At 44.9% G+C, this 20423-nt stretch overlaps 1 protein-coding gene and 1 non-coding gene across 2 annotated transcripts; one reads left to right on the top strand and one right to left on the bottom strand.

The window, feature by feature from the left end:
• Positions 1 to 1110: 1110 nt before the first annotated feature.
• On the bottom strand, positions 1111 to 3278 carry LOC100830403. Its single transcript, XM_003565661.4, has 6 exons — positions 2961 to 3278; positions 2682 to 2857; positions 2475 to 2580; positions 2072 to 2359; positions 1829 to 1952; positions 1111 to 1566 (listed from the first exon to the last, which is right to left on the bottom strand). The coding sequence occupies exons 1-6, from the start codon at positions 3231 to 3233 to the stop codon at positions 1439 to 1441; spliced, it is 1095 nt and encodes a 364-aa protein (XP_003565709.1). The 5' UTR covers positions 3234 to 3278; the 3' UTR covers positions 1111 to 1438.
• A 15217-nt stretch (positions 3279 to 18495) lies between these two features.
• On the top strand, positions 18496 to 18729 carry MIR159A (microRNA MIR159a). Its single transcript, NR_126892.1, has one exon. It is a non-coding gene; the product is annotated as a microRNA MIR159a (primary transcript).
• The last annotated feature ends 1694 nt before the right edge of the window (positions 18730 to 20423 follow it).

Genomic DNA, 20423 nt, shown 5'->3' on the forward strand with positions numbered 1-20423 from the left:
GCCCATGGCGGCCGGAACAGGGACCTCGACCGGTGTGGGACGGCTGCGTAGCCGGAGATGGAGGCGGCCATGGGCATGTCCAGTTCGACATCGAACGCGCCCTGGCTGGGTATTCTCTCCCCCACCCCCCCACCCCCCCCGGCCATCATGTTCGAGCAAGAACTCGAGGGCGGTGGGACGGGGCAATAAATCGAGCTGCAAATCATCGGAGCAGGGGGAGGGCCGCCGGAGTTCCGAGCTCGGCCACGGCGTGGCCATGATCCGTTGTCGCAGTTCGGAGCTCGTCCATGGTGTGGCCACAGTCATCAGGACGCGGATGCGTGGTGCCGCCGCCCCCCTGCTCGGGCACGAAAAAGCCGTCGGGGTGCCGCCACCCCCACGCCCGGGCACGGCCGCGCCGTGCCGCCGCCGGCCAGCACCAGCCGCCCCCGTCCCCCCCCCCCCCCCCCCCTCTCATGGCGGAGCTCGTCCATGGCGCCGACGACATCTTCACCGAGTTCATCTTCACAGGGTCCGGCTCCGACAACGTCCAACCACAGCGTCTTCCCCAACTCCAGCATCCACCCACCAGAATCTCGAGAACAGCGGCTCGTTCTGGAGCCGGCCGAACCCCGACAACATCCATGGCGCAGGAGGAGCAGGCGGACGGGTTCTTATAGTCGAAATGGACAAGAGCGGAGTGGACAAGGGCAGAGCTGGCAGCGAACAGGAGCAGCAATCGGCGGTCGCCACTGTCAGACGGGAGCAGGGGGAGAAAAGTGAGAGAGAAAGGCGGAGGAGGAAGATAGCGGGGGGGGGGGGGGGGCAGAGAAATTATGTGGTGGTTGAAGAGAAGCAAAGCACATGGTGGGTCCATCACTGTTGAAGAATACAGAATTAAAATGGGCATACGGATCCAAATACATATAGAAGGAAGATAGCGTTTACGAATCTCAATGTGCTTTGTAAGGTGCAGATTCAGGATGCGGTCGCACCCAGGTGCAAGAGGACATTTCCCCTCTTGGGCACCCTTACCTTTAACCAAAGCACCGTTAAGAGAAACACACTGATCTGTGCAACAATCGCAACACCGAGTTGTCATTCCAGAAAGCCCAAAGCACTGTATTGACCTGTTTCAACCCTGCGCAGTACTGTATTGTAGCCTTTTGTCTTCCTACAGTGCATGAGATAACAAATTGTAGCCGTAGACAGGATTCATACAGCACAATAGTTGGTGCTAAGGAAGAGAAGCTAGCTGAAAGCGTTGCAGATCAGTGTTTGTACGTGTACCTTTTTCTGACAATCTACGACAACACAACAAGCACATGAGTAACTCCTTAGAAGAACATAATGGTTATGTTCAATTTTATGACACCCTACAACACGTAAACCCAAATCAAAAAATAGGAACTGCGTACTGGTCAAGTACTGTCACCCCCCAAGCACTAAGCTAATGTGGTTAATTAGCAGTTTGAGTCATCCGAAGTACTCGAATGGAGTCTCCGTTCTTCGGATTCCCCTTGCATATGGTCATCGTCTCCTGGTCGAGATCAACCAAGACGGTGCATAGAGTGTACAATGTTGGACCTGAAAAGAAAAGAACCCATCAATTTTTTCAGGACCCACTACCCAGCCAGTTTGCTTGAAAAAAACAGTTTTGCTATTTCTATGGCGACCGAGAAATAACTATTTTTAAGTTAATGTTAACAACTGCTGATTTAATCACTAAGATTCGTGTAAGATTCATGCAAATATGAAGGATGAGAATATCTTAATCGGATAGCCATGATCTTGACTGAGACCGAGAAATAGACACTCCTTTGAAAAAATGTCAGACACGCAAGGTCACCTGTCATAAAGATGGGGTACTTCTCATCAGTCGCATCTCCGAGCACCGAGAGCGCCTCTTCCTTGGAGCCCATGGCGCACTGCGCCGCCCTCCTCTCCCTGGCCATGGAGTTCTCGTCCTGCACCTTCTCAAATCCACCCCACGCATATTGCGATGCGGTTAACTCACCGACCATGCATCGAATGGAATCAATGGGGATTCCATCAGAGAAAAATATGTTGTTCGGGCTGTCCTGTCCAGTACCTGTTCCACCTGGAGGTAGCGGTACATGTTGGCATGGAAGGAGGGCGCAGGGCCGGCCTCATGGACGGCGAACCGGTTCCGGGAGGCGGTCTCGACGGTCACGATGCGCCGGGCTCTGACGTCCATCAGGTTGTAGCAGTGCCCAACTGACACCCCCGGCGAGCACACCCTCCGCATCGCGTCGTCGAGGTCTGTTGCTTCCAGCAGGTCCCGCGACACGAAGTTCAGGGCGATGGCTCCCGCGGCCACCTCGCCAATCGCCGGCGGCACCGAGTCGAGTGTGAAGGCCTGCAAAGATTACACCGTTGAAATGGAATGGAACAGTCTGATCGATCAGTGTACCCACACGCACTGGAAATGGAAATTCAGACTTGAGAGCCATTGTCGTGTGAGAGAGGCGTACTACTCGGTTGGTGTTGAAGCCGAAGGCGCAGGTGGGGAGCTCGCCGGCGTAGGTGTAGGCGGTGAAGGACGAGGCGCCGTCGGGCGACGTGGCCTTCACCACGTAGCTGAAACGGATCGATATATAGGCCTCGAATCCTCGATCGGATAGACGCTAATGACGAGCAAATTCAGCAACTTTTTAATAGGTCGGGCTAGTAGTACATACGTGTGGCCGAGCAGCGCGGGGCTGGCGTCCTCGTTGTGCGCCGCGAAGGCCGCCGACTCGCTGACGAGCAGCACGTCGGAGCAGTCATCGTCGGCTTCCTCGTCCTTCCGGCCGTGATCTTGACCCTTCTTCGGGATGAACGGCCGGATCTCCTTCCTGAAGTTGACCAGAATCACCTGCTCCACAAAAACGCCCAGAGCACGAACGCCATTGATCAACTCAGCTGCACCATCATCCGAATCGTACGATGGGACCGCCGGAGGATTAGACTTTACGCACTTGTAGCAGAGGGGCCCCGCTGCCGTCGGCGATGCCAACCAGCTCGTCCCAGTAGCGAGGGTACCGCTCCCTGTTGGCGGCCTGGAGCGCGGCCAGGAGCGGCTGCGCCGGCGCCGTGGACGCGAACGGCAGCAGCTGCTCCTGCAGGAACATGTCCCCGCGCATCCTGCTCCTGATCATCTCGCTAAACCTCTGCCCCACGGCGAAGCCCAGATCGTACCCGCCGTTGCACCGGCCGGCGTCGAACACCTCCATCTCGCCGGCGCTCTCCATGCGCGGCCGAGCGGCATAGGGGCGTCTGAGTAGGATAATGTAATGTTTATTTTTAGGGAAAGGATAATGCAATCGGACGATTTGGGCCGACGAGCTAAGCTCTCGGTCTAGCCAGTCTTAATATTTGGCCCAACAAGAGCCCAGTGTACCCTCAAATGCTGAATGCAGGAGTATGAGCTTGTTCTTTTTTTGAGAGAGAGTATGAGCTTGTTCTTTATCTATAGAAAATTGGACTTGTTCATTCATTTCATTTTTCCTTTCTGGTACTGTAAATGTAAACGTTCTGCCCGCAAATTGGACTTGTGATGACTAATCGTATGGGCTCGCTAACCTCTCGTGAAAATATGAATCATAGACCGTATTTAGGTTTATTTAAAATTTTAAATATTTTAAATTGGATCCATTATCATCATGGCCCAGTGCCCTCAGCGTACCCTTTCGTAGCGGCAGCGGAAAATATGAATCTGGTTGTTCTAAAAAAATAAGCTAGGAATCACTCAAATTTGCTTTGTGCTTTACGATTCGAAAATGGACAACAGGAAGTGGGAATGGAACTCGGACACTAGTCCGATAGTTCTGATATGCCGATTGAGATTGAAGCCTTATGTTTAAAAGTCAGACACCCAAAACATAGCTACGTCCAAAAAATAATAGAAACTTATAGTTTTTCATTCTTTTTTGGTTGTTTAGCCCGCCCTGTGCACTGAATTCATTTTCCATGTAAGTGTATTGTAGTACCAAACCAAGTAATGCATCAAAATTTGCTGGTACGAGAAATTGTCCAAACAAATAGAAAAATAATATTTAATATGGGATTGATATGAAATTAATTTTACATTCCCAGTTAACCGATTTGAGTCTTTCCAAATTATTCACAATGAATTCCAAATTAACGGGCAGATTGAAAGTTAATCAAAATTTTCTAAATAACTAACTGGAGACACTCCAAATTAGCTGCGGAGTGTTATGAATATCACCGGATAAATTTGGAAAACTAAAAGTAGATTGTGAGTTGCTGATCAGATCGACCGAATCACGTCTGACTTGTGCATTTTATATCAGAGGTGACGGTAATAAGAACGATGAACAAGAGTGCGATACACAACCGAGAATAGTGTAATTTGCCCAGCGTGATTCTTATGACGCAGTGTCCCCGCAGGGTCCCACCAACGAAAGAACATTACAGTACTACTGCTGTAATATTCTCCCATGACATGACAACTCAGGTTCAAAGTATGCTACAATCATTTCTTCGACGAAAAATACGTGAAAAGAAATCATCCAGCTTAGCCGGCTGAAGTTAGCCCAGTTTATATAATCTTTTGGGAACGGACGGATCTACTGTAAGGATTCGCCAGAATTACAAAATATTTCAAACATAATAAAGATCACATCAAGATCTCTGGAACAACATCAAGATCTCTGGAACAACGGATGACCAAGTTCGAAATTCTGTCTCAGTAGGACAGGGATTTCTATTACTTAACCCTTTTCCTTAACCAAGGCACTGCCTATGAGTTGCCGGCTCATTCTTCATTAGACACGCGGTCAACGAAAAGCAGAGATAGAGTTGTTTCGCTGACTGATTTCTTGGCACCCTTAGGGGATTTCCCGAACCGAGCTCTGGACGCGAGAGCCCAAGATGAATGAGTGCTCCTCTCCTATGCCAACTTACTAGCCGGTTGAGCCTTACCACTACTGTTGCTAGAACGGACTGATGACACGCCTCCTGTCTTAGCTTCCTCATACTCCCACGTCCTAAGGATAAGTGTCTCCGAGCCACAGTACGGTCGTCGTTGTCGAACACTATGTGCCTGACACAATATCTCACCGGCACACACTGGCGACAAGAAAAGCTAACCATGCCTGCCCCGAGGGAACGACTACGCTGGCACTCCTCCGATTCCGTCCTGATGGACGAACTCGAAGGGAATTGGAGCCTTAGAGGCCGAAAAACTATCTCGATGACAAAGCGTGGGGGAGTAGGAGGGGAGAGGTTGCTGCATCAGATACTGCCGGTGCAAGCGGCGGATTTCAGCAACACGGACGATGGCACTGGTGTTGCTCACCTCTAGTTCTTTCAGTGAGTTGCGGTTTTGGATAGGTGAGGTAGGAGGGTTAATTTGACGGGTCGGGTCCAACCCGATGGTCGCGTATTTTGCCACGTGACATCTGACGTTTGGGGAGTAGGTGTTAGATTTACCGACAAGTGTTCTAAACTGATAAATGTGATTCTTTCGGAAAATATGTCGTCAAATAATGGTTTTGCCAGAAAATTACAGCCGGTTGCATGAAACCTGTACCAGGAAATGTGTGGTTCGAGAAACTCTTCCTGAGCCAATAAAATAACCGCCTCTCTCCTAGTGAAACGGAAAGGCTTGCACTTGCAGCTTTGCATGACCAAAGTACATAGTTCTCTAGTTAAAAATGGGTTTGTGAGCTAGCAGCCAGGCATCGGGAAAGGGAGCCCTCTCCCTCGGAATTTGGAGGCGCCCACATCTGAAGGCAATTTTTAAGTGCATCCAATGAGACGATGAGGGGGTTTAAAGCGGGGTTTCGAGGTTGTAGACACGAGGTGGGGAGGAGAGTGATGGGGGCAGACCTCCCACATGCAACACCTCTCTGTGAGTTCCAACCTACCCCCCTGCCCTTGCTTTAGGGTTAGGGTTTCACACCATGACAAAATGCCCCTCTCCTTCTCACTCGCGCTGGAATCTAATCTCATCGATCCTCCGCTTGACAGGTCGCGGTCTCGCAGATCTGCCACCGAGGGCATTCAGAGATGAACAGCAGCGACAGTGGCCCCAGTCAATTGCCTTGCCGTGAAGCGCTCTCTGCGTGCTGAAGCATGGCGCACGAGGGGGGGAGAAAGGGTTAATCGCAGGGGTTTTCAGGTTCCAGGGTCTGGAAATGGCGTCATCCATGGAACAGTCTGACTGACCATTTTGCACTTGCAGTGTTGTGCAGTTGCTTTCCTTAAATGTAAGAGATAAAGGGGTTCACCATTTCATACCGGCCAGTTCGTTAGTTTTTCTTGAAGTAGTCAATTCATAGCCAGTGGTTGACCAATTCATAGCCATGGGAAAATTTACATCTGGTTCTCATTTTAGCCAATTTATGGACATTCCATATCTATAGCTAGCATGCTACTATAGCACTAACACTCTGAAACTGTTACAGTAGAAAACTGGACACCTGCAGACATGCTCCAAAATTATTTGACCAGGATATCAATGAATTTGTTTGAACATTGATGTGCAAACAGCATTATTTGACCAGGATTAGTGGTACCCATGCAACTAATCGATCTGAAATCACGTTGAACTGAAAATAAAAAAATTTAGTGCTGCATTCAACAATATATATGACTACGGCACTTAATTAGGAGTGACAATTTGGCAAACAGTATGACTACCAATTCACCACTAATTACATCTCTCCAAAAGAAACTCTCATACTCCGTACATTGGCTTCAATTCGACCACCACAAAACTCTTTAGCAACACTGTAGTGCTACTGCAGTACAAATCGTCGGAGTACAAACTGTACCTATCCTGCAGGCTGCAGCTAGCATTATTTCCTCCCTATTTTCCAAGCAGCATGCATGTCTGTGCACCCATCACAAAATCATCACTTTCGTCTGCTCTCGCAATGAAAATTGGCGATGAAAACGAGAACATTTGAAGAAAAGGCAGACCAATGAAAACGAGACTACTGGATATCGTTGACAACTACTCCTGCTCAAAAGCATCCGTGAGCTCAAGCTTGGTATCGAAACCTACTTTTGTACCACAACAACTGATGCATCAAAATTAACATAGACCGAATGCACAATGTACTGTAAGCCTATATATATAACTCAAATAGCCATCACCAGCTGCAAATGCATGGCAAGGGGTTGAGGGAGAGAGAAAATGGAACTAAAACTGTAAATAATAGCTAGTGTAAGGTAACATCTGTAGCAAAAACTGAAGATGAACAAAGCTAGAAAAAAACTTAAAGATAAACAAATTGTTTCAAAGTTGATGACCGCTTGATAGTTATTGCACTGATAATTCCATCTTGGATTTTTCTGTCAAATCAATATGTACTCCACAAAACAACATTGACGGACTAGTTTACATAGAATGTATACAGCAATACATAAATTGATATATTTACATCATAAACAGAGTCTTATGGAGTAGTACTCTCGCAAACAGAATCAGCAAGTGCGAATTAATAATAATTGAAGAGCATTGCTTTAGGATCTATAGATCTTGTCCCTAGTGAACCAAATGAAATCACTTGTCAAATCAAATACTCAGACCAACATATGTATGGTTAATGTTTATTTCCGAAATGCAAGTAAATTGGCATACGAGATCCAGTGGCCGGTGTCAAACGAGGGGATTAATATTTGTGAAGGAAATTCTACCCAAAAATACTAATCAATACTCAAACGACCAATTTTTCACAAATAGAAGGTGTACAAAATAATAACGAGCTTAATTACTGCTGTGCAGAAATCACCATCCAACTTGTTGACAAAAAACACATCAGCCGACATGCATGCTCACATGTCTCCATGGGACCAGAACTTGTGGAGAACATGTGAGATGAGAGAACCAATATCGTATATATCGTGATCCAGACCATCAGTAGATCATAAACACATGTACAGCATTATGACAAATCTGAGATTAACAAGCTAGAGTACTTGGTAATTAGCCCCGTAATACCCCTCGGGGAAATTAATCTCCCTGTCAACGAAAGCTCCAGATTGAAGCTATAGCCCGAGGGACATGTCCAATCACACGGGCCGGCCGGTTGCGTGCCGAGTTCCAAAGCAAACAGCGAGACCGAAAGACGTATCGCTGTTGTTGCCTTGCACGAACCCCTCCGAAAGATGATGCATGATGTGATCGATCCCGGGTTCCCCCACACCGGAAGCAAAGAAAAGCAAGCACCGTATTTTGTCCTAGTCCGCAACAGTGCTGCACGCCACGCCACACCTTGGATCGACAGATCACACATCACCCATGCACAGGCCAAAAACCGAAAAGGAAGGAAAACAAAAGACGATGAAGTACGTTGGAGTTCTTAACCTGCACAAGAACAAGATCACGCAAGTACTAAAGCAGCTTTGCTTTCACAAAAGAAAGAAAAAACAACAAGGTTTCAGTTAGCAGATCAAGGATTTAGTAAAAAAAAAAAGGCCTGGTTAGTACCAACAGAAAATCTTGGGCATCCGTCACTGGCGAACTGAACTCGCTGGAGAACACGATGCAGAAAGAAGAGGCAAGAAAGGCCCAGATTCCGTCATTTCATGCCCGAGGAGATCGATCAGCATCTCATGAACAAACAGATCGAGAAACATGACATACTGCTGGACGATTAAATGAACGATCGAGCAGATCAAGCAGGTCTGCAGGTGGCTAAGGGAGGAGGAGGGAGCACCCTTCAGTCCAAGCAACGGCGGCGCGAGATCAAAGCTTTACCTCCCGCTTCATTCACTCATCTGCAAAGCTCTTTCTCAAAGGGCTAAACTTTTGCTCGGCATGTGGATGAATGAGTCGGCAGCTAATTCGATCCTGGCACCGCCCGTGAGTGGACTGAAGGACGCTCTCTTCCGTCCATCACTCCCATCAAAACCAAAAACAAAAAAGAGTGGCAAAGAACAAGAACTCCAGAACAGACATGGAAACGCCAAAAGAAAAAACTTGAGACCTTCTCGTGATGAAGCCATGGGAGGAGAGTTTCATGTGGATCTTGTGCAGAGCGGTTTTCGTTTTTGTTTTGATGAGGTTAGGCAAGTGGGTTGAGGGAGAGGAGGACGGCGAGGCTTAGGGAAGACGACGGAGATGGCCACTAAATAGACTAGCTAGGTATAGAGCCAGCTGCTGGCACGATGAGATGTAAATAAAGCAGTGAGTGGTGGCTGAACAGGCCGGGCCGTGTGTCATTTCCGTGGTTTTCTTTTGCCTTTGCTCATAAGCAAAAATCACGAGGGCCGGCCGACCAAAAGGGTCCAATGGCCAAACCCTAAACAGGATACCAACTCGGAACATTGTACTGCTGCCGAGTAGCATTCTCTCCTTTTACGCTTAAAAAAGCTTTTTATCTTTTTGGTGGTCAGTTAAGTGGACGGTTCATTTGCTTCCGGTGGTTACCTAATCGGCGATTATCTAGCTAATGGTGGCTCTTTCAAGCTAACACGTTGATATTACACGAAGCGAGAACTTTATTTTATCTAGGCCCACCGATATGATTTACTAATGAACATCAACCACTACAAACAGCCATAAAAATAATAATAATAATAATAATAATAATACAAATAATACAAATAGGATCTTGGACTACCTAGCTGCGACTACAAGTACTGATGTGAACCGAAGGTCCATATACGTCCTCGCTCCATTTTGGAGTAATATCTTTTTGTTCACAAGTTTTTCAGCATAGCCGGATTAAAAAAATTCCTAAGAATGGAAAATCATACAGTTGCATTATCACTTCTAACTAGAACTTTATGTAATTTAATTTTCACCTAAAGTCGTTTGATCCAAGCATAGACAAAATATGATGCAGATCATACTTAGGTAAGATCCTACGGAATAGTCATACAAACAACCGCGTGTAGTAAACATTTCTAAGAGTTCCCATCTTTCAAAATCCTTAGAAAAACTAATAAAATAATCAAAGAGGACTTATATGATATATTCTTGCCAAACAAATGATCCATTTGGATTTTGACCAAGCTAGATACCAGTAATCAGTTGAACCACGAAAATAACCATCTCATATTTATATGTTCCTAATATATACGGAAAAAACAAACATTTTTTGTAACGCACCACATAGTTTTTGCAAAATTATCAAAAACATGTGTATCAAATTGGAATGTTTTGAACCGTGCAAATAATGAAATTAATATTAGCCTAATTTGGCCCCAATGGCGGGGTGGCTAGGGTGGTCCGCGGAACACCTTGTGGTTTTTCCATTACCCATGCATGTATCCTCGTATAATTCAGCAAAACAAAAACTAAATAAACAGTACAACCCAAGCCTAGATGTCTCGTGTCCATATTGGTATCTACCTGTGTCATCGGTCTTCTATCTTCATACTGACGATTTGTTTTCTTGTACAAGCCGTATGATTTTTTATCCTAATCACACCTGTTCCGACTTGATTACACAAACGCGTGCGTTTTTGCGTGCTCAATTTCTGGACCTTAGCGAGCGGAGAGCTCACCGAAGCGACACACGAGAGACCAACGACGTGCTCTGCTAGGAAAAGGCAAGTGATGACGCCCGGCGTTATGCGGCTTTTTTTTTTGTCAATTGAATCATCCCCTCTCTTTTTTTTTGTAAAGTGACCGTGGGGGATCAAAATCCGGACTACGCTACTGTTGACCTCAATTAATTTACTACAAGTACAATTTATAGAATTTCAATTGATGGGAAGTTTCTCTGATACGAAAGTTCTGACAGTTGTGGCCCGCATGTTCGGTGCACAAGTAAGACTTCTAACGAGACAGGTCGGGTCCAGATCTGACGTGTCAGGAAAAGGGCCATGGGTTGGGTCCAGATCTGACATGTCAGAGGAAACGGACCGGCCGAGTCACGTGTCACGTGAGAACATCCGCTCGAAGAGTTGTGGTTTTCGGAAACAATTACAGCCCGTTTGGTAACCATCCTTTCATTTCATTTGGTAGAAATGAAATGAAATCCAATTTTTGATAGGATTTTATTTGGTTGAATTTGAATTCATTGTTCAAGAATCATGTTTGTCTACCACATGGATTTGTAGAGTGAGAGACAATTCCAGAAAAATGATGGCTTTTGGAGAGGAATTGGGATTAGTTATAGTACAATTTCATGGAATTTGAGATTGAATTCCCGTGGTCAATTCCGTGCCAACCAAACAAGTTCGTTTCTGAAATTCAAAATGAATTCTTAAATTCTAAGCTCATGATGGGTATCAAACGAGCTGTTAGCAGTATCTATGATTATGTGATTTTCTGAAATTTACTGAAAAAAACATTTTGAAGATACCAGCAGGCGGGACTGCTGTTCTCATTCGTAGTAGGAGCAAAAGTTACAAATATTACCGATTACCTTCGTAACTCTACTTCCAGTTAAACATATTCGCATGTTGATTATGCTTGCGATTTCCATTTAGCATGATGTAAGATCTTATAATTGTGAATTATTTTCTTTTTCTTGTACTCCTACAAATCTTCCGAACCACGCAAAATATACTACGTCGCCACGTACACCAAATTCTCAGTCCGTCCTCCGCCACTGTACAGCACCGAACTGTTATTAACGATCGCATCAAGAGCATGCAGCTGTAAACACCGGGGAGACGCCGGCCGGGGCGACCTGGTCAAAAGAGCGTAGATCAGAGGACAGAAGAAGGGTACCCCAAGTACCAAACCCACGCTTTCAGGCCAAGTCCAATCCAACAGTGGCCGAGTTAATAAAGCCATCGATCAACTCGTACTCCCCCTTGCACCCTTGTCGCATGGACATGCACCAACCGAATTCACCAAACACACAGCCAAAACCCGCAAGGGGCGAGGGTACATGGGCGTCACGTGGACGAGCAAAACAGCTACGAGGGCAACCGGCCGGCCGGCCACCGATCGTAGCTGGGGCTGCATATGCTGCTGGTGGCTGGTGGCGAGAAAATTGCACGTTCCACTTGTCTTTGGAAGGATTGTTAACGTATTAGAGGCTGAGTAGGTGTTTCCCACAAAAAAGTCATCGACCAGAGGTGTTTTTCGCACCAATCCTCCCAAAGACGAGTGGAAGCATGCAATTTCCTCGCCTGTGGCTTTGGTTCGGTGGAGACGACGGTTGGAATGACAGGCGATGTGAGTGCTCGGAGGAGCTAGTAGCTGTAGGCAGGGCGGGGGTGGCGCCGTACGTGGGTGCCGTGCCGGCGGGGGCCAGGCAACAGTGAGCGAATATACGGCGCCTGGCGCGCCTGCCTGCCCCAGAAAGCAGGCCTGCAAGACCGCTCGAATCAAGCACCACAAGTTCGCCACAACCGTCGCCGCAGGTAATAAAGTTTTAGTAATTTCCAAGGGGGCATCATCACGCCACAGAATTTGCTACTAGCTCAGGCGCTGGGGCTTCCACGCCATACGGAGGCAGAGGCAGAGAGATTCCAGAGATTCCCGAGTACGGCTGGTCTGGACTGGAGGCCCCGTCACGCTCAGCTAGCGGCTAGCCCACTCCACGTCCAATCGAACTAATTGAAGCCTTTTCGTCGTCTCTTCCTTTCCACGGTCCATCCAGCAGTTCACACGGACTGCGGCCGCGGGGAGAAAAAGAAATTATAATCGATCGAACGAGATCAGACTGGGCCGGGAGCCCAGAAGCTGCTTCGCGCCAATTGTGTAGCTTTGGGCCGGCCGGCAAAATGGAAAATGGCGACCTAAAACTTTCCTTTCCGTAGTTTTCCTTTTAGCGAACGGGAAACGCGAACCCAGGAAAGGAGGCACACACACGCACATGACGTGATGATGTAAAAAACAGATTAGTCTACCCGATAGAGTCGTCTCATCTGGTGACCAGATTCTCGTCTCGGCGTCTCGCCGCTCGCGTCATGTCCGCTCCAACGCTCGGAGCGAAGTCTGCTCCTGCCGCAGTTCAAAAGGATAAAAAGAAAAGGTAAAGTCTACTCCTACCCGTCCTATACTCCTATGCCGCTAGTATCTTGTAGGTTCTGGACCTGTTCCATCGTCCTTGGCCGCCAAATGAACTCGGCCGAACGGTTTTCAGTAGTGTCATGTGCTTTCTTTTCTTGGACCAAGGATGGTTTTTATTAATTCGACGGAATTGCTCTGTCTACAATCATCAGCTCGGATCCTCCAAGTCGCAACACCATTTGGCTACGAAATCTCAGTCATCACGTCAAGTTGAAACCGCACCTCTGACAAATCACGGTGTATTGATCCATTTACGAAAAAGGCTCCACAGCTTAAATTCCGCGAGCTAGCCCATGGCAGGTGCATGGGGCGAATGGGATTCCGCGCTTCCTGTCGCCCGGGAGTAATGCTGGTCTTTCCCACCCCGTCCTCGCTCCGGCGGTGTGTCTTGCGTCTGCTGAGGGCACATGAAATTATGTATTCGACGAATTCTTTGGGATCCGGTTGGTTTTTGGGGTTTCAGGCGAATCCTTTGTGATCTGGTCAGCTTTCGTGTTTGTTGGTGTGGTTTAGGTCTGACTTTTCCGATCTATGTTTCTCATCTTTGACGACGTTGCTCTGATGCGCTGGTCCTTTCAGGACTTAGCACCGTCCACTGCAACAAGTTCTCCTTTGGCAAGCTTCGATCGGCGTAATGGAGGGGCAAGGACGGTGCCCTACCGTCGGCTCGTGCTAGTGCATCTTGCTGTCGTTTGGTGGTCCAAAAGCATGTTTGTAATTTCTACTCCATATTACTTTTAGAACTCTTTGTACTACTATTGGCAATTATTAATGGATCGGTGGACTTTTCGCAAAAAGAAAAAAGATTATGTTTGATTGGTTTCAACATATATTTTGAGGTAATTTCTTTTATGAAGAAATATTTAGAGAGAGTTCTCATTTAGCACAAATTTGGGAATCATTTGAACAACTATAATATATATTTTTTAATTCCGTTGCAAAGCACATGCATTTAGCTAATTTAGGATAATATTTTTGGTTACCTATGTTTTGGTCAATGTCGACAAGAGGAGGCGAGGGGGGTAGCGGGAGGAGGCGGCGCTCTAGTGGCCGCTGGCGTGAGGCAAGGGGCATCGGGGCTAGGGGAACGGCGGGCGAGGGTGAGGCTGTGAAGGGAGTGGCGAAAGGTGCCAGCCAAGCGCCGACGGGAGGAGGCAGGGGGCAGCGGCGTCGGCCACCTCTGGATCCCGTAGCTTCCAGGCGTTACAACACGAGATGCGTGGGAGCGGCGGGAGGATGCGTGGGGAGCAGCGGGAGGTTGCGACGAGATGGAACGCCGGCCGGCGGAGGCGAGGGGACGGAGCAGAGGCGAGCGAGGCCGATGGGATCGAGAGGAAGAAGCTCGTGCGTGCGTGAGGAAAGGAAAAAAAACCGGTATAGTGACATCGCAGGGAGCCCCAGGAATGAGGGCCGAAAGGGTGTTTATAGGGGCCTTTGTACTCTAGGGACCAAAATAGGAGGCCTGCTAAAAAACTATTTTAACTTTCAACTCTAAAAAGCGAGTAGTGCCATGTTTAGAAGCTCTGCTGAACATGCTCTAAATCTGCATGCATTTTCATAGTTGAGGTGTCAAAATTGAGATACAAAATCTACATTATCGCAACAGTTGAGAGACAAATTGCATACCAAAAGAGCAAAAAATCACGTGCGCACGCTGCGTGCCAAAGGGCCACGGAAATCAACAAGGTTGGACTTAGATCTACTTAACCAGATTAACCGCATCATCGTCCTTGGCAAACTGTCCAACATTCCAGACAATATATATTATCTCCTCTGAGTTGGTAATGACAACAGTTTGAGAGCTCTCACAGACAGTAGCCAACGTCTTGTGTCAATGACGCCATGTTGTCCTCGAGAGAGTCTAAAAACTTAGCTCAGTACTTCCTCCGTTTCATAATTTTTATCAAAATCTTACATGTATGTAGACATTTTTTAGAAATAGATACATCCATTTTGGGACAAATTTGAGACAAGAATTATGAAACGGAGGGAGTATTAATCATTGTATTTCCTCTGCATTTTTAAGTGAAGAAGCAAGCCATTTTATAGCAGGTAAAACGACATAAAACAAGATGCTTGGGCTGGTTCCTGGTGATGTCACGAGGAGCACACACCGTCTAAAGTTAAAATAAGATAAGCTTTGTTAACTGCCAAAAGTTAATATGCTCAGCTGATGAAGAAATGCATCACTAAGCCAAGCATCAGAGCAACTGCAGATTAAATATTTATGTTCACAACAGGGGACAGGAGGAATCCTTCCTCTGGGTTGGAACAAAGTTGTTAAAGCACATTTAAAACCGTTGGAATAAAGCATAAGGGAGTACGAAGTGGGTACATGACTACATGATCGCAATACGCTTGATACCCAGGGGATGTTCAAACTCCAAATAAAACATTTTACAGAATTAAAATAAAGGGTATATGATTTTAGTCCGAAACAGGTATGGTTGTATTTTTTTTATCTCAGGATTTTCTTTTCAAATGGTCACATAAAAGGGTTTTTTAGAGGGAGGCGTATCCGGTGAAAACCCTCGTTCAATGCAAACCGTGGAAACTTCATAAAAACCATGTTTAAAAATTTTAAAAAAATTCTACAAAAATATCATATGTTGGGAGTGCGATGTTCTACACACCTGCATAATTTCAAGTTCAAAGACAAAATCATTTGAAAGGAATTAAAAAGAGAAATTTGCAATGAATAGTATCAAACATTGAAAGATCGCTATTCGTGCAGAATTTGTTTTTTCGCTGCTACCAAACGCCATTGAGTTTGGACTTGAAATTTTACATATATATAAAACATCACTTTTCTAACATATGTAATTTTTTTGAGAATTTTTTGAACTTTTTTCGATGGAGTTTTCACAGTTTGCACCGTAGAGGTGGTTTTCACCAGATATTTTACCTTTTTAGAGAGAGAAAGGTAAAAATGTTGGATTCTTTCCTTTGTGGTAGAGAAGGAGGTCCTATTAGGTTCATGTCCTTTTATCCATGAGTAACAATTGTGCAGCATGCATGTTACTACCTCTGTTCCATAATTCTTGTCTTAAATTTGCCCAAAAATGGATGTATCTATTCCTAAAAAGTGTCTAGATACATGTAACATTTCGACAAGAACTATGAAACGGAGGGAATGTTTCTTAATTAACATTATTAGGAGCAGTTAAATAACATACATTTTTATATGATATCATCAAATCGTAAGGAAACACGCATATGGTTTCTCAAAAATTCTCATTAGAAAATGGATTAAATCCTTTTTTAAAAGGCTGCACACTGCAAAACTTTTACAAACAAGGGCAAAGAATATCCTTTTTTCAAGATATGAAACGGATAGATCATCTATGTAACAATAGTCCAGCATGCATGTTATAAATCATACATTTCTAGAATATTTTTCTTTTTCGTACTTCACAAAATGATCAAGTATGTTCTTTACATATTTTGTAAAAATACAAACCGTGACCCTATGTATACTCAAAATGCTTAGAAACATGTATGTGATGCTTTTATGAAAAAACAATGTACTGAAATTTGAACCATTTCAGCATTATGCAGACATATACGATATAATTATGTGTGAACATAAAGGGGTGTTTTGGTTCATTCATATGAACAATAAAATAGAAAAATAATTTAAAACATAAAAACTGAAAATATGTATCGATATATGTTTATAAATTTTCATGTCAAAAGAGGAAACCTTTTGTCCTAGACAAAAACAACAAATTCAGTGCTCTAATAGGCAAAAACAAAAAGGTGCTCCTTCCGGCCGGAATTATTTGTTTGCACATGATTCAATTTTTTTTTTGTTTACACATGATTCAAATTTACCGTTTCCGCATGAAAATTTACATGCACATGCAGGGCTTGATAATTGACACATGTGTGTTTTTTGTGAAATGTTTTGGGAATAAAGAATTGTTTTTTTCCATTGGCACCGGCCGGTACTACTGGCTGCACCTTTGAATTTCCTGTTGGGTAGCAACTAAACAATTTTGCCAAAGTTTTGTTCCAATAGAATCCAGATGCTTTCAAAAGAACTTGGGTCCAATTAAAGTTACTTTGCACTTGTGCCAAGTGTAAACGACACACCTAAATAAACGTGCATGCACCTAACCTTACCTTTGTTTTACGTACATCAATTGAACCGATGGTTACGTAAATAGCTTGCGAAGGAAAGCCATTTAACAAATTGCATGGAACATGGTATGAAACCTATAAACGGAAAGATGGATTCGGAAATGGTCAAGTCACCATTGGGAGTGCAGTCTCAGACATGCATGCATACTAACCAAACATCATGTGACACTTGTCGCCTGAAATCATATATACTTGTAGTTTTTAACTTTTATATTCTTCTTTTATAAAGCTTGGCATAGTTGGCAACAACCCTAGCCTAATTTAGATGCCACTTAGACAAGCACCACTTTTCCTTGGCATGCTTCTCGCTTCCTCATTGTGGTTTATTGTTGTGCATGCTGAACTTGTTATACAAGTCATTGCGCTTGCGAAGGCAAAAACTCTGGCCAGGCACCCAAGATTATCAACAACCCACTAAAATGCTGAATGAAGCCTAAATTGTGCAGCTTTAAAATATAGAATTCTTCCGATCTATATGCCACTAACCCAAGGAATGGTTTTTTCATCATCAGTTCCTCTCTTTGCGCTTCCGGGCGGCTCTTTTGGCCACTTTTCATTTTATTGGGATTCTGAAAAACCTTTCAAATGTGACCTTTGAATTAAAATGAGTAAATGATCTGATCCCGTTTTAGATCCATAATATTTCACCATTATTGCGTAGATCTGATCTAGTTTTCCATCATCAAGAACTTCTAATTTACTATACCTGCTAGCAAACGGATTGTTAATAGATAGTGTTTGGAATACCACATCTCTATACAAGGAACGAATAAGTTTGCTCCCGGCAGGATTTCAAAGAGAATAAATGTTGCCGAATCATTTACCAGAATTAATTTCCACTATTTTTACTAGTAGATGCATAGCACACGAAATGTCTATATAGTAATAATATTTTTCACCATTATTGCCCAGATCTGATTGATTTCCAGCATCCAGAACTTCCATTTTACTGCACTTGCATGGGCAGGAGGATTCCAGAACGAGAGAGATCGATGCCTTTCTAAAGGTCGAATCCGGCCGTTAAATTGCTGCCATTGCCAGCACTAAAAGATGCCAAAAAATATTTTAAGCGCAAGGCGGTTCATGAAGAGATGCCAAACTAAAAAATATTGCATCCTCATTTGCCATGCATGCTGCATGCATGAGCCTCACAACGGCAAGAAAAAGGCAATTGTTTTCTGTCCATACATGCTAGGGCCCCAGGCCTGATCAGACGGCTCTGATCTGACGCTGAGCTCTATATAATGCCCACCAGCCCCAACCAAGCCTTGCATCCCAACTCGTCCTGATCCTAGCTAGAAAACCCCATAGCAACCAAGGACGCATACTAGTTTTTCCTTGATAATTGTTGTTTTCTCTGTACTTCGTGTAGTTCGATTTGATCGAAAACACCGTGATCTTTGGGTGGTAGAGATGAAGGGCAAGCGAAAGATATAGACAAGAAGAAGAGCTCCCTTCGATCCAATCCAGGAGGGGAAGTGGTCGGATGCAGCTGCCGGTTCATGGATACCTGTCTGGTGCATGCAGTGTGGTAATAGCCTGCGCACCTGCATCGGTTTGCATGACCCGGGAGATGAACCTGCCAGCGTCTTTCCCTCGTGCTTGGATTGAAGGGAGCTCTCTCTCCCCCCTCTCTCTCTCTCCCTCTCTCTCATTTGGACCTGTCATGTTTGTTTTTGTTTGCTGAAGCTAACTTGTTCATGCTTTCTCTTATTCTTAGCAGGTTGCAAGCCGCGAAGAAAATAGGGAAAGACGGATGTTGCAAGCGCATGCATCCAGGAAGCTAGCAAATAAATTAAACAGTAAAAAAATATCATCAAGGACAAAACCGAGGGCTCCATGCATTATATATGTAACCAGCATGTGGTTGTATGCTTGCATGATATATATATATGCGTTTCTCTTCCCACCTAAATTTTCTCAAACCTGGACGAACCATGCATGTAATTGTATTCTGTAGTGTAGTGTAGAGTTCTTTGTTTGCCCGAATTGTTAGGACTGTTTAGTCTCAATTCATTGGTAGAATTTTTTTTTTATGGCCAGATGTGTCGTACATCACCATCTAAGCATCCTATGTTTGGGAGAAGGATGCATGGGTTGTTTGTTTAAAATTTAAAGAATGCGAATTAATTCCTAAATAATATATGTCCATGAAAAAGATCACACCATATGTTTCTGTCGTATCTTTTCAATTTAATTTAGAGAATGTGAATTAATTCGTAAATAATAAATGTCCATGAAAAATGTCGAACCATATGTCTTCGTTGTATCTCTTCAAGGATGGTGCTCATTTATGGTTTATTAAGGAAATTATTTTTGGTTTATTTGGAGGGCAGGCGCAACATTAAATGGTTTCTCATAAATCAGTAGGCAGAAAATGGAAGAATCCACGAAGAGAAACTCGTGGTAGTACTGTTTTATTGGCTAGCACCTGATTTTGGGTCGACTTGCTCGCGGGCTGCTATATTTGAAGATGCAAGAACAGAAAGAAAAAATGTATAGGTGAATAGTACAATTTTCTATCTGAACTATACAGCATGACCAGCGGTAATTACAAATTGGAGCTACGTAATTCCTTTTAGTTTTGCTATACCTAAATCGTCTGATATTTAGTTATTTAAAGAAACTGTTTTGTTATTTTTTAGGCGAATGAGAAATAAGTATTTCTTAATCGATGATAACAATCTCTTGATTCAATCAGATTCGTATAAAATTATGTAGTTCTAATGGATAAGAAAATCTTGATTGGATGACTACGATTGTTGGATGAGAAATAGCTATTTCTTGGGCGGCTAAAAAATAGACACTGCCCTGCCTTAAGAGACCAAAAACCTTAAAAGTTGGTAAGATCCAGTTTTTGCACACATAATTGAACACTGAGAACGAGAATGTAACCAGCCACGCGACCACCTGCTGATCTTACGCCGAGGACAGGACGACGACACGTTACGTCGAGGTGGACAAGTGTACCGCACACGCCTACGCACAGCTTCCCTGCTCACACGCATCAACGTCGAGGTGACGTACTTATCGCAAGATGCAGGCTCCCGTCACGTCCCGTCGGCTTGGCCTGCTTTCTGGGCAGCATGCATGCATCGTTTCCGTCCATTTTAAAGTTGGCGTCAACCCGTGCATGCACCGTTCCCTCGGAGCCTCTCCGTCGTGCACGGACGCGGGACTACTCTGAGACAGACAAAACACGATACGAGAACACGGCCGCACGAATTCATCTGGATCGCCCCATTTTTCCTGGTTCTTTCTACTCCGCCCCTCGGCATTCCGGTGGTTCACCTCAATGTATGGATTTGCCCAAAATGACACCGCAGAGACGTCTTTTTGGAGTTGA

This window comes from Brachypodium distachyon, chromosome 2 (genome assembly GCF_000005505.3).
Source record: "Brachypodium distachyon strain Bd21 chromosome 2, Brachypodium_distachyon_v3.0, whole genome shotgun sequence".
In the NCBI taxonomy this organism is placed as follows: domain Eukaryota; kingdom Viridiplantae; phylum Streptophyta; class Magnoliopsida; order Poales; family Poaceae; genus Brachypodium; species Brachypodium distachyon.

Bases quoted from the DNA above. Each gene is read 5' to 3' on its own strand.
- LOC100830403 (XM_003565661.4), bottom strand. From the start codon at position 3,233: ATGGAGAGCGCCGGCGAGATGGAGGTGTTCGACGCCGGCCGGTGCAAC. The intron at 2,581-2,681 runs GTATGTACTACT...GATCCGTTTCAG, and splicing joins CCCGCGCTGCTCGGCCACAC to CTACGTGGTGAAGGCCACGT. The intron at 1,567-1,828 runs GTGACCTTGCGT...TTTTCTTTTCAG, and splicing joins GTACCCCATCTTTATGACAG to GTCCAACATTGTACACTCTA.